General features: G+C 40.6%; 6 protein-coding genes across 6 annotated transcripts; all 6 read left to right on the plus strand.

The window, feature by feature from the left end:
* Positions 1–573: 573 nt before the first annotated feature.
* On the plus strand, positions 574–1,425 carry TM35_000202560 (uncharacterized protein; the record flags this gene model as incomplete). Its single annotated transcript, XM_029026941.1, has 1 exon — positions 574–1,425. The coding sequence occupies one exon, from the start codon at positions 574–576 to the stop codon at positions 1,423–1,425; it is 852 nt and encodes a 283-aa protein (XP_028881913.1).
* Positions 1,426–1,847: 422 nt separating this feature from the next.
* Positions 1,848–4,079, plus strand: TM35_000202570 (uncharacterized protein; the record flags this gene model as incomplete). Its single annotated transcript, XM_029026942.1, has 1 exon — positions 1,848–4,079. One exon carries the CDS (start codon positions 1,848–1,850, stop codon positions 4,077–4,079), a length of 2,232 nt encoding a protein of 743 aa, XP_028881914.1.
* Positions 4,080–4,266: 187 nt separating this feature from the next.
* On the plus strand, positions 4,267–4,929 carry TM35_000202580 (uncharacterized protein; the record flags this gene model as incomplete). The annotated part of the gene is made up of 1 exon (XM_029026943.1): positions 4,267–4,929. One exon carries the CDS (start codon positions 4,267–4,269, stop codon positions 4,927–4,929), a length of 663 nt encoding a protein of 220 aa, XP_028881915.1.
* A 289-nt stretch (positions 4,930–5,218) lies between these two features.
* Positions 5,219–5,875, plus strand: TM35_000202590 (uncharacterized protein; the record flags this gene model as incomplete). Its single annotated transcript, XM_029026944.1, has 1 exon — positions 5,219–5,875. The coding sequence occupies one exon, from the start codon at positions 5,219–5,221 to the stop codon at positions 5,873–5,875; it is 657 nt and encodes a 218-aa protein (XP_028881916.1).
* Positions 5,876–7,664: 1,789 nt separating this feature from the next.
* Positions 7,665–9,947, plus strand: TM35_000202600 (uncharacterized protein; the record flags this gene model as incomplete). Its single annotated transcript, XM_029026945.1, has 1 exon — positions 7,665–9,947. One exon carries the CDS (start codon positions 7,665–7,667, stop codon positions 9,945–9,947), a length of 2,283 nt encoding a protein of 760 aa, XP_028881917.1.
* A 1,508-nt stretch (positions 9,948–11,455) lies between these two features.
* TM35_000202610 (Chain A, Sialidase) lies at positions 11,456–12,922 on the plus strand (the record flags this gene model as incomplete). The annotated part of the gene is made up of 1 exon (XM_029026946.1): positions 11,456–12,922. A coding segment is annotated over one exon (1,467 nt), but the record flags the coding sequence as incomplete, so codon positions are not given.
* Between the last annotated feature and the right edge of the window lie 2 nt (positions 12,923–12,924).

Raw genomic sequence — 12,924 nt, forward strand, 5'->3', positions numbered from 1 at the left:
TTTTTTTTTTCTTTTGCGTCTCCTTCCTTTTTAAAACATCCTTTGTCAGTGTAGGCAAGTACAAGGGAAACAAGGTTGAGAACGAAAAGGGAAAGAGAAAACAAGAGTGAATATCAGCAAACCACAAAACCAATGTGAAAAATTAATCAAAAGAGGTGGGAAAAAAAAAAAAGCAAAACAACAACAAAAAAAAAAAAATTCTACTTCATTCGTTACAGTACAAAGTTACAAAACAAGTATGAGATACGTTATCTCACTTCTCTTTGCGTGCCAGTACGTGATATACTTTTTCTCATTCTCCTTCTAGGAATGTGATGTAATGAGATGAAGAAATATTTGACCCACGTAAATAATGCCATATTCTCTATTTTTATTTTATTTTTTGGCGCGGGGGAATAGGAAGGTTTGGAAGTTCTTTTTTTTTTGGTTTTTGATTTTTTTCTATTTTTTATTTTTTCTTTCTTTCTTTCCTGGCTTTCCTATTTTTATTCTTTTCTTATAACAATCATTATCACAACCTTTATTTTTCTTTTTCTCTCAACTAAAAGGGAGGAAAAAGAGGTTCGGTGTGAAATGAATAGTTCTAAAGATGATGAACAAGGTGGAAGGCCTCTTCCAGAGTGGCTTCGTGATGGGATAGCAGAAGGGATGTGTGCTTCCCCTAAATGTGAACCCTCAACAGTAAGCCCCAAACAAAAGAGTTCCTGGGCGCTCAACGGTATACAAAACACTCCTGAAGTCCTCTCCCTTATTCTTGACAAATTAGAAGAACAATCATTACATATCGAAAAAATGAGTGCTGCTCTTGCAGGACTGAAGTACCATACTTCCTTTGATGTACTCACGATGGTTAATGTTGCGGTTGATGCCATTTGTGAAGAAGCTGTGATCCACGTAAGAAGTACCGTAGAATATACGGATTTAATTGCTACTGTAACTCTCAGCTTTATCACTGGGGAGACGTCAATACTTCTTGAAGAGACCAACAACGATGTGGATTTTGTTGGTGTGAGATTTTTGTCGAACTGTGTGTCGGGCTGTCACCTTCTTCTTAAGGGCGGGGTGTACAGTGTTGTTGTAAATATGGATACCGACAAGATTACAGATGTCACGCAGTTAGTGTTGACTGCACAAAATGAGGAATCCACACGGGAGTTGTACCAAGCACTCCTGTCTCTCTACACACATCTCGGGACGGGGTCTGGAGCTGTTGCCACGGCTCCTCCTGTTGAATATAGAAATTCACCGTCAACGGGATCGCGCTCCTCAACGCGCAGTCTCATCTCGCGTGATCGCGTATCGGACGCTCGGGCCCCGACAATGCGCCGGCGCTGCAGACCGCCCCGCACAGTCGGAGAAGGCGTCTCTTGTGCAGAAGTCCCCGTGAACAACACAGATGGATTGCATTCCCATCCATCACGATAAGTTACTTACTAGTGTGTTCTGTTGTACCATTGAATGAATATTGCCATACTTGAGTATGGTGAAGAAAAAGAAAAGGAGGAGGAGGAGGAGGAGTGTTTGTGGTGAAAATGGGCCCTTTGCGAATGAAAGTTTTTTATTTCATTTTTATTTTTCACAGATCCGTCTTTGAACTCTTCTCTCATGGGAATGCATCCGCCTTCTCTCTTTCATTCGTTTTTTTTTTTTTTTTTTTATTTTCTTTTGCTGAGGCACTCTTTTTTTTTTTCATCTTGCTCGGGCGACTTCCCCTCACGATTCTACGAGGAAAATAAGAATCAAAGGTATATATGTATATACTTTACGTCTCTGAAGGCAATATCGTCAATAACAAGCAGTAATATGAATATTGGAAAAAAAAAAAGAAAAAATAATAATTGATAGGGATGCAGATTCCTACAGCTGATGTCAAATGCTTGGCAACGATTATCGAATCCATTGTAAAGGAAGTACAAGAGGAGACTGTGGTGGAGGAACGAGTTGTTGATCTTCTAGCGCTGATTCCAGATGTCTTTCAGGCTAACCCTATGGCGCAACGCATTGCGTATCTTATTACCACGGTTCAGCCACTCGCTGTTGTTGTTTGTTTGATCCGTCCATCCTTACAAAGCTGCAAGATCAATCTCGCGGCATTAAACGTGTTGCTAGAGGTTGTTACTTTCTGTCTAAACTTGCCTGACTTTTCTACCATTGAGGCCACAATGACGGCACATCTTGTAGATACAAATGTGTTGTATGGACTACTCGATTCTCTGTTTAGTCGTGGAAATGAGGTTATTAGAGCATCTGCAGCAGAGTTGTTGTTTATTCTCGTGGCAAGAATTACGTTATTTGGACGTACGCTTACTGAAACGGTAGGGGTAATGGACCAGATTAGTGTACTTGTGTTCAACACGGGAAGTCCGTTCGCGGCAGTTAGTGAGTACTTAGCAGGTATACTTCGTGTTTCTTGTGGCAGAGATCCGGCGACACTGCCTCCTACTTTACTCCGTGAGGCATTAACTTTACTCGCCACTCGCTGCCAGGAACCGAGTCGAGTGGTTATTCTTATTGCAGAGTGTGTGGAGATTTTGATAACGCACCATCCTTATATTTACTTGCGATCTCTGGAGACTGGTGAGGTTCCGTCATTAAACAATATTCTCATGGTTTCAGAAAAAATAGAGGACAAACAGTGGAATGCTCTGATGAATCTCTTGGGTACACTACTACAGATAGAAGGGCAGACACATGTAGATGACATTGAGAGACAGACTGCAGCATATAAGGTAGTTCTACATGACAAGAAATTATGGTCATCACAAGAAGCATTTATTCGTGGAATGCATATTGTATTTCATGCAATAAATGCAGCTATAACAGAAACTGTTCAATTGCACATGACTTCTACCTTTTTGCGTTCATTTCCTTTGATATGTCGAGTTATTATGGAGGGTTCTCAAGACGTAAGAGAACATGCTTCCCTAATTATTAGCCTTACACTTGCGAAAAATGCACAGGTACGCACAATAGTTATAGGTCTAACAAGAAATTATCTTGAATGGTCAAAAGAACTTTTAGAATACATCATTAATAGTATACTCAGTTTTGATTTTAAAGATTTACCTATCATAGATGCAACTGGTATTATACTCAACGATCCGGCTACACTACCTCATGAAAAAGAAACAGATATTGACAAGTGGGCTGAAACTCTTTTGATGTTACAGGAAGAACGTATGATATGTGGTGAGCATCATGAAGTTAGAGAAGATGCCCTTCAACGAGTGAGAGACTCTTCTATAGATGACACTTTTCTTCTTTCCTGTACCAAGGCTATCCTTTTAAAGGCATGCAAAAAGAGTTTCATAGTCGATACAACTTCAGTGGAAAAGAAGAAAGAAGGGTACAAAAAATGGCTTACGCAGCAGCATAAAGGTTTTCAAAAACAAACCCCAGAAAAATCTACTTTGAGTAATGATAGAAAAAAGAGTCTCAGAAAGGGAAAGAAACATCAAGGTGGATCTCGTACCATCACTACTGATGATAATTTTAGCATGGCAGTACTTTCTTACTTGCCATTACTCTTCGGAGTGTACTTTAATCGTGCACAGAGACCTTCTCCGCAACGAAAATTGTATGGCCTAAATGGTATAGTAATGCAAGATATTCACCGAAATACTCAAAGGTCATGGAACCTAGATGATGTCCTAATGGGAGAACTCTACTCTTTCTTTATTCCATTTCATGAACTGACTGCAGAGCGTGTGGAGATTGAGGTGTTGAATTTGAAGCGTTTGACGCGGGAACTCTCCCGCAAACTTCTGACGATTCCCATATCACAGAGGAGCCGACGTTGTTTTTTGACGGACATGGTTAACAACATCCTTCCGAAGACGGAGTTGCTCGTTCGTGAACTTGCAGATATGCTGCATCGACATGGTCCTGAGAGTATTCTCTATCAACTGGGGCTTATCCGTCTGTTGGATGCACACTTACTAGATGCGGCAGCTCCGGAGATGCATGTCTCTCGCGAGATTACAGTGCTTTCCCAGTTTGTGTTTAAGGACGTTGTGCACTCCGGAAATCTGATGTACTGTATTACACAACTACGACAGCGGTTTAGTGAAAAGATATGACGGTAAAGAAGAAAATCAAAAGAAAATTGTAGAGTAATAATGATACTCAACTCTATATATGGAATCTGCATGTCTATTTTTTTTTTTTTTTAACGTTTTTGCCTTTTTTTTTCTTTCTCTCTTTTTCTTTTCTTTCAGTAGGGTAGATACATTTCTCAAGACTGCAGTTACAGCAGACTGGAAAGTTATGGCGGGCGGGCGCGATGATCCTCCATGGGCCACATTCTTGACCTGTTGTTTAAGTCATTTGGCGCTATTTCCTACCATGAAATTTCTTCATCGACAAAACATGCTCTACGAGTTTTCTCTCTCTTGTTTTGCTGCCTTGGTATCATTTATGTATCATACATCGGAGTGCTTTCATAGACGATTATTTCTCTCAACTTTGCAATGGCATCGATTAGACAACATTGGTGCTATTTCCTCGATTACCATTACATGTCTTCACCTTTCGTGTTTTGAATCAGAGACGGTAATGGATAATCTTAAATTTGTTTTTTTCTTTGCGACTTTAATTCTCCAGGAATTTGATCCGTGGAATGTTACCTACACGGTACTGCCTGTTTTTTTGGGCGCTCTCATGGTACTTATGTCGCATTTTTTGAAACCTAGAAGGCGAAAATGCATAATACGTAAAAAATTCCTTGCCGGTTTAACATCATGTTGCTTTGGTGCAGTGTTTTTTAGCTGGGGGCTGGACAATCGTAACGATCCCTTTCGCATTTGGCATGGTTTATTTCATGTTTGCATGGGGTTAGGCTTCTATCAATTTTTTATCTCCATAAGGCGACGTGGAAAGGCCTTGCATAGTGAAGATACAAACACTGTGTCTGTGAACATTGACGTTTAATTTTCCTTAGGCGATTTTTATTTATTTTTTTTTTTTTTTGTCTTATTCTTACCGAAATACGATTCGCATAGTATAGTTGCTTCAATGTGATAATATGTGGTTATGTAATGGATCATTCTTCGTGAGTTTCCTCCCTTCCTGTTTCAGTGTACGTATATGTACAGCTCAATAGGGTCTTATATATATGTGTGGTTTTTCTTTTTTTTTTTATTATTACCTGGAAGCTGACTTTCCTTCTATTTTACGTTATTTTTATTCTTGTGTAGGTAGAGTAATATTTTGGTTTGCGATGAGAGAAGAGGAACCGTGGGCTCTCTTTACAACTACCGTAGTGAGCCACTTGCCAATGTTACCAACAGTGTATCTCTTCTTCAGAAGACGATATGTGTACGAGGCATGCATAGCTGTTTTTGGTCTTACATCTTCTCTTATGTATCACACATGTCAATCTTTTGACACGGAGATATTCTTAGATGAGCTTGGGTGGCATCGCCTAGATAATATTGCTGTTATCACAGGAGTAGGTATGTGGTTGATCTTTATTTGTTGCTTTAAGGATCCGATGGTGGAGCGCATTGCGAAATACTTTACACTGCTATTTACTATAGTTGTGCAGGCTAAGGATCCGTGGAATATTCAATATACATACTTACCGATTATTGTTTATACGTGTGTGCCGTTTTACGTGTGTGTTATCAAAAAACGACCACCGGTGGTAGAGCGTAAATACTTACTCATAGGTACTTTCTTCATGCTGATAGCCTTACCGTTCTTCGTTGCAGGACTTAATGATGCGGAGGACCCCTATCGAATCTTCCACGGCCTGTGGCACCTTATCGGTGCGATATCGTCGTACTTTTTATGGATTATGGTGAAATACCCCGGTGCGACTGGAGTGCTCTCTAAAGGAGCCCTTATATCTATAAGGGGAGACTCACTTCTGTAAAAGGTAAAAAAAAAAAAAAAAAAGATTCTCTCTGGGAATTATCTCTCTGTTTTGCTTCTGCCAGACGCATCCGTGTTTTTCTTTCTTTATGAATGTCTGTGTTTGTCTGTTTGTGTGTGTGTGTGTGTGTGTGTCATGTGTTCGCATGAGTGTGACATAGCTTGGGTGTTGGTAATTGTTATTATTATTTTTTTTTTTTGTTATCGCGTTTTTCCATTTTCAAAAGAACCAACATTGAGGTGCCCTGGCAGTTGAACTCTAGCTGAGAATGGTAACTGTCACCAATAGGACAGAATCTGTACCCCGAGAAAAAAAGAATCTCCTTTTTTGTTTTACACAGCAAGGTGGATCACTATGTGGAATTGACCGATAGTGTATTCCTTCACCTCTCTCTCTTTCTCTTTGTTTCTTTCTTTATCTCCCTTAATGCACTCCACAAGAGCGTATTTCTAGGGCCTACATATAAGAATGGAATTAGCTAAAAGGATATTATTGAGACCAGTTTTCTTTTCTTGGCCGTGATACAGATAACGAGGACCTCTTTCTTAAGTACACCAAGGATCATTTCTTTCGTATTTGGCTAAAAAAGTCTACTAAACAGTTTAGCTTACTACATTACCCATCCTCTTTTTGTATCCCATGGGATGTTTGTTTGTTTGTTATTGATGTTGTTTCGTTTCATCATTGATCCACGGTTGATGATCCTTTTCTGGTGCAACTTGTGTTGTTCGATATCACCTAATCGGAATGTGAAATGCTCTTGGGGAGAGTGAAGCTATTTGTAGAGACCTTCTAAAAGTAGGAATACCACACACCAGTTAATAATATCACGTTTTCTGAACACTTTGTCTAAAACGAAGGCAAAAACAAATACATGCATTCGTGCTTCTTCAAACTTTTAAGTTATATTGGTTTTATCATTGCTCTACAGAAATTTCTAGAAGCTTGTGAAATGAATGTTTAACGAGTGAAGCTATTTCAGATGAAAGAGCTTATTTGTAAATCTATCCTTCTGTTTATTATTATTATTATTATTATTATTATTATTATTATTATTATTATTATGTGTTTTTTATTTATTTATTTTGAATACATATTATCTACTCCTGAGTAGTATGTGGATTTCTATGGAGTGCTGGTGTCGCCCTACTGCAATCATCAGTTTCTGTGTATGTATCTATTTATTTACTTATATGTGTTTCTACGTTTGATTTAATTCCTATGATGGCAGCCGTTACACTTACTTTAAATTCACTTCTCTTTTTTTTCTTTATTTCTTATGCTCTTTGTGTATGTTTGTTTGTATTTCCTGTAGGCCATGACGAGTTGCACAGAGGCAGTAAAAAAGCTAGATGCTGTTGTAGATGCAATGAAAACTGCCGTGATGGAGATGGAGTCTCAGGGAACGGCTGACATGAACGCTGTCATAAAGGGGGCAGCCGAGTTTCAGTGTATGTTGCATATCTTATCGCGCGAGGCAGCGGCGAACAGTGTTAAGGAGGAACAAGTAAGAAGAGAGGGATATTGATAATAATTATGTTCATCGTAACAATATTATGCAGCAGTTTCCCATATATTGATTTGCATCTGGAAGAGAGAAAAAACGAATTTATTTTTTGTTTTTTTTCTTGCCGTAAAATATGTATTCCTTACCTCTTCTTCTTTCCCCCCACCCCTTATATTTCTGATGTATGTACTTGATTTCTTTCTTTTTTTTTCTTTTTTTCTTTTTCTTTGCCTATATCTACCGCAATCCTTTGCGAAAGGTTTTCTGTGCAACGTATTAAGTATGAACAGCGAGGAGAAGACACGCGGGTGTCTGACGAAGGCGCAGACGCTGAAGGACAGCGGGAACTACAAGGAGGCTGTCACTGTCCTGCAGTCGCTCTCTGAGCACGGGGTCCACTGGGGCCCAGTGTACACCGCCGCCCTCGACCTCCTCGCCGAGCTGTGCTTCAGCCAAGAGCAGGGCGTCACCGTCGACCGCTTCTTTCCGGCATTCAGATGGAACCGCAATAAACTTCGCGGATCGCAGCATTTGGAGGAGGGAACGCGGCGCATCATCGACATCACACTCAAACATCTCCGCGCTTCAGGTGAAAGGGCGAGGCGCAACGCAAAAATGATGGAGGAGGACCCTAAAGAGGAAGAATTAATTTTGGCCGCTCTCTCGGGAATTTCGCCGGCGCAGAGGGCAAGGGAAAGGTATCTTATCCCTGCAGAAAATATGACACAGATGGTGGGGTGCGAGTTGCTTAATTTTAATGTAATTGGACATTCAAAGAAACTGCTTCCCTTCTACCTTGATACAGCTCTGCAACTCATTGAATACTGTCATGAACACAACTTAAAACGAGCTGTTGGACGTATCGCTGAGGCTTTTGTACGTTTCTTCAAGAGATTTCTTCAAAGCCCTATTAACCTGCCGTCAAAGACTGATAACCAATACCTTATTACATTAAGCAAGGAGCTTGAAGCAGACCGTGAAGATTTCTACAAGGAGAAGGCTACAACTGAGAAAGCAGTAGGCGTTTTCTGTCGTCTTTTGCAAATATTAACAGCAATGAATAGTTGGCAAAGTGCATGGTCAGCCCTACAGTGTTTCACGAAAGTAATGCAAGAAATTTCTCAACGTCCAGATCACTCTCGAGAGTGTCAAATTGAGGCACATATGGCGATGGCTTCCCTTTTTTGGAAATGTTCACACTACGCTTTTCATGCCCATTGTTTAGGGGTTGCTGCCTTTTTAACTGAAGAAGGACGGATGCCTATCGCTTCCAGAGCAGTTCTGGCTACTCTCTGTGCACCTAACATTAACAGGGAAAGAAAAAGCTTTGCACGAGGTTCTGATTCTATTCTTGAGAAAAACGCAAGAATTGCTCAATTATTTGGACTTCAGGCAGCACCAGGAAGAACATCTCTTTGGAAGCGTCTTCAGAGAATGCAGGTTCTTCAAACTGCTTCCCCAGAGGTTCAGGCATTTGACGAATTATTGCGTAATGAAGTCCTCGATGAGGAAATGGCAAAGAAGGCTATTGGATACCTGTCTAATATTCTCCAAAAAGAACCTTCCCTTGAAATATACCGAGAACCACTACGTAAAGTTATTATTCAGCGGTATTTGGAGAGTATGTCTGCCAAAACTACTCGGTTAGAGGCAGATTCTCTACAAATAGGAGAGACAAACCCTTCAGAAGAGAACTACATTAATGAAATTGAACCATTCATTCTGAATGAGTCGGGAATTGCTGTAGAAATTGATCACAAAACAAATTCATTGTCGTTCAGCAACACTACGAAAATGAAGGTACTCCATGCATTTAATCTATTGGCGGAAAAAGTGGACCTTCAACCAGCTGCTCCTCGAAGAAAACTTGATATACGTCCAGAGCATTTGCAACGGGCTCATGACCGCAGCAGTATTATTCATCGTTTACAGTACTTATGTGAAGAAACTGCAGAGGAACGTCGACAGAATGCTAAGGATAAAGAAGAAGCTGAACGTGAAAATGCCAGACTGGAACGTGTTCAAAATGAAGAAAGGAAGAGGGAAGCAGCGCGTTTAGCGCAGGAGGCCCGAGGACTTGCTGAGTATCAAGAGTTTGTAAATCAAGAAAGACGAAAGGTTGTATTACGCCGTCTTAAAGAAAAGTATAAGAGTTTCACTGTTCCAGATACAATTACGCAGAAAAATTCCACTGATTTCGTTCAAGAATTAACGATGTTATTAACGGAACACCTTAAGAAGACGACAAGAGAGAAAATGGCTGATGTGACAAAAATGAATTATTTTGAAAGAGCTTGCAGAGAACTTGAAATACCTAAGAGGGAGCGTATTGAGCGTGAAGAGGCAGAGCAGCACAAAGCTGAGAGAGCAGCGGCTCGGGAGAACTTCCTTATACAGCATCGCAAGGAATTTGAAAAACGTCAGCAAGATAATGAGGTACTAAAGAAGTTCCTTAAGGAAGCGGCTGTGTTTGCAGAACAGATACAAATGAAAGAAAAGACGTCTAAGCGCGATGAGCAACAGATGCTGCTTCAAAAAGAGAAGGAGCGCTTGCAGGGCTTATAGTACATTGCGGCAGTGCCATGTGCCCGCAGCCTTCAACGCTTTTTTTTTATTATTTTTGGTAATATCTCTAATAAGTAAGTATCATCTATTTCATTAAAAAAAAAAAGTAATTTGACACACTCTTTTTTCTTTTTCTTGGTGGTGGTGGTGGTGGAGGGGTTCGGCCCCCTACCCAAATGATGGCAAGAGATAACGCAGGCATTTTTCATTTGAGAGTGCCTGCATAGGTTTTTATTTCTCTTGAAGTATTTCTTGCGTCTTTTTTTTTTTTTTTGTTTTTCGTTTTCTCACAAATTAGGACCTTTAGCATGTCTCGCGAAGCTTTTCGTTTCAGGCGTTCGAAAATGCCCTATGTTTTATGAAACATTACACTCCAATACCGATAACGAGATGTATCACCTCTTTTCTGAGGTATGTGGACTTAATTGGCTGGTTACCAAGCTGGATATTGTTCCACACTCCATCTTGGTGAATCTTTTTGTTGATGTTAACTTCATTTTTTTTTTTTTTTGCAGTTGCTTCAATATTGAGAGTTATTTAAGTCATAATTAATCCTCTTCTCACCTTTTCTGACATTACTAACGGTAAGCATAATTGAGAAGGAGCTGGTAGGCACGACTAAGTACCTGGGAATTTTTTTTTTTTTTTTTTTTGAAACGATAAGACCTTTGTAATTACGGTTTTACGTTATCAATAAGCATTTGGGTTAGATTCTTGCTTCATTTCTGCATTAGCCAGAAAAACCATCTCAGAAAAGAATCTGAATAAATCGTACAGTAATAAAAATTGAGGTATTGCTTTCGAAATGTTTCAACACATTTTACTGCTGTTTGTGTACCCGAGATACCATGTCACTACGTGGTGGCCTTTTTTTTTTTTTCTTCCGGTGATCTCTCTCATTTCCTCAACAATGGTGAAAGGTGAAACTCCCATAAATGATCTTATGAGTGGGCCCCCTCTACTTGGCAGGGACAAAGAGTCTAATGCCTGGATTAAGTGAGATTTGACATGTCGTTCTTTTTTTTTTTTTTCTGTGTATGTGAAGTCACTTTAGTATTTTTTTCCCTCCATAGAAGAAAAAAAAAAAAGAACGGAATTCAGGCGCATATTCGGAAAAAGTGTGTATATGTATATATCTCAGTATCGAAAAAAGAAAAGAGTGTAACTGTGGGCTGAATAAGTACGAAATGGAAAGACTTTTTCAATAATAACTCTTGCACCACAGGTTTGTGTTTGCTACTTTGAATGTCACGTACTTATTTGTATCTTCCTTCTTTTCACCTGCTTTCTGCAAAAAATGATTCTTCTAAGAGACAAGAGAATTAATATTCAGTCTTACTATTCCGAAGTAACCTACTAACGTGAGTAGAAATAAACACCCAGATAAAGAGATCAAGGGAGGGACGACACAACATTATCAAGGTAAGAGGAAAAATAAGGCAATGTCCTGCAGAATATTCTTCGTGTTTCTTCTTATTCTGTGCTCAAGCGCCGTCCTCTCTCACGCTATGTCCTCAGAGGAGCGCGAAAGAAGCAGAGTCACACTCTTTAAAGAAGGGGTGACGGCAGTGCCATTCGAAGATAATGATGGGACGACATATCAAAGAAGAGTTCATTCATTTCGTATTCCTTCCCTTATTGACGTTGATGGTGTGATGATCGCCATCGGTGACGCCCGTTATAATACGTCTAACGACAACTCCTTTATCGAGACGGTGGTAAAGTTCAGTGTGGACAATGGGAAGACGTGGGAAACACAAATTGCAGTGAAGAACACTCGTGTGAGTAAAGTTTCTCGTGTGGTGGACCCTACAGTCATCGTAAAGGGGAACAAGATTTACATGCTTCTGGGAAGATACAACAAGTCGATTTTTTACTGGACTCAGCACACTACTGGAAATGATTGGGAGCCTGTGCTTTCTGTTGGTGAGGTGAAGAAGACAACGATAGATGGTAAGGTGAATGCAACGATTACATGGACCGATCCTGTCTCACTAAAATCTATTTTCCCTAAAGAGATTGCAGGAGCGGCATCAAAGCAATTCCTTGGGGGTGCAGGTGTTTCTATTGTAACAACGGACGGTACTCTTGTGTTCCCAGTCCAGGCAACGAATAAAAATAAGGAAATCACCGCAATGCTTATGTATTCCAAAGACGGTGGTGAGACATGGAAGTTCGCAAACGGTATCACTGCGCTGGGTTGCACTGAATCTTCTATTCTTGAATGGGAGGGAAAAATCATATTGAACGCACGTACGGACATTGGTTACCGCAAAGTCTTCGAGTCCACAGACATGGGGGAGACATGGAAAGAAGCTGTTGGTACACTCTCCCGAGTGTGGGGCAACTCACCAACAAGGGAAGGACCTGGTAGCCAGAGTCCCTTCATTCCTGTAACGATTGAGGGGAAGCGTTTGATGCTGTTTACACACCCCCTGAATTATAAGGGGAAGTGGGAGCGTGACCGACTCCACCTATGGGTAACGGACAACAACCGCATATTTGATGTTGGTCAGATTTCCGTTGGTGATGAGAACGCCGCCTACAGCTCAGTGCTGTACAAGGATGACAAGTTGTATTGTTTGCATGAAGTTAATATTCAGGAGCGATACAGTCTTATCTTTGTGGAGCTAAAAGAAGAACTGAACTTGATCAAGTCAGTGGTGAAGACCTGGATCGAGCAGGACAAGAAGTTCTCAGACATTTGCACCTCAGTCGACCCAAAGACACAGGCTGGTGCAAGTGACTGCGGCCTCCCGTTCCCCACCGCTGGACTTGTTGGCTTCCTTTCCGATGGGGGTGACGGTAAACAGTGGAAGGACGCATACCGCTGTGTGGACGCTAGCGTGAAAAATGCTGAGAAGGTTCTCAATGGTATGAAATTCAAGGGAGTTGGTGCAGGGGCAATTTGGCCAGTAGGTAAGCAGGGACAGAACCAGCGATACCATTTTGCAAACTACATGTTTACGCTGGTAGC

The sequence above is a fragment of the Trypanosoma theileri genome (assembly GCF_002087225.1).
Source record: "Trypanosoma theileri isolate Edinburgh chromosome Unknown TM35_Tth_20_V1, whole genome shotgun sequence".
Taxonomy (NCBI): Eukaryota; Euglenozoa; class Kinetoplastea; order Trypanosomatida; family Trypanosomatidae; genus Trypanosoma; species Trypanosoma theileri.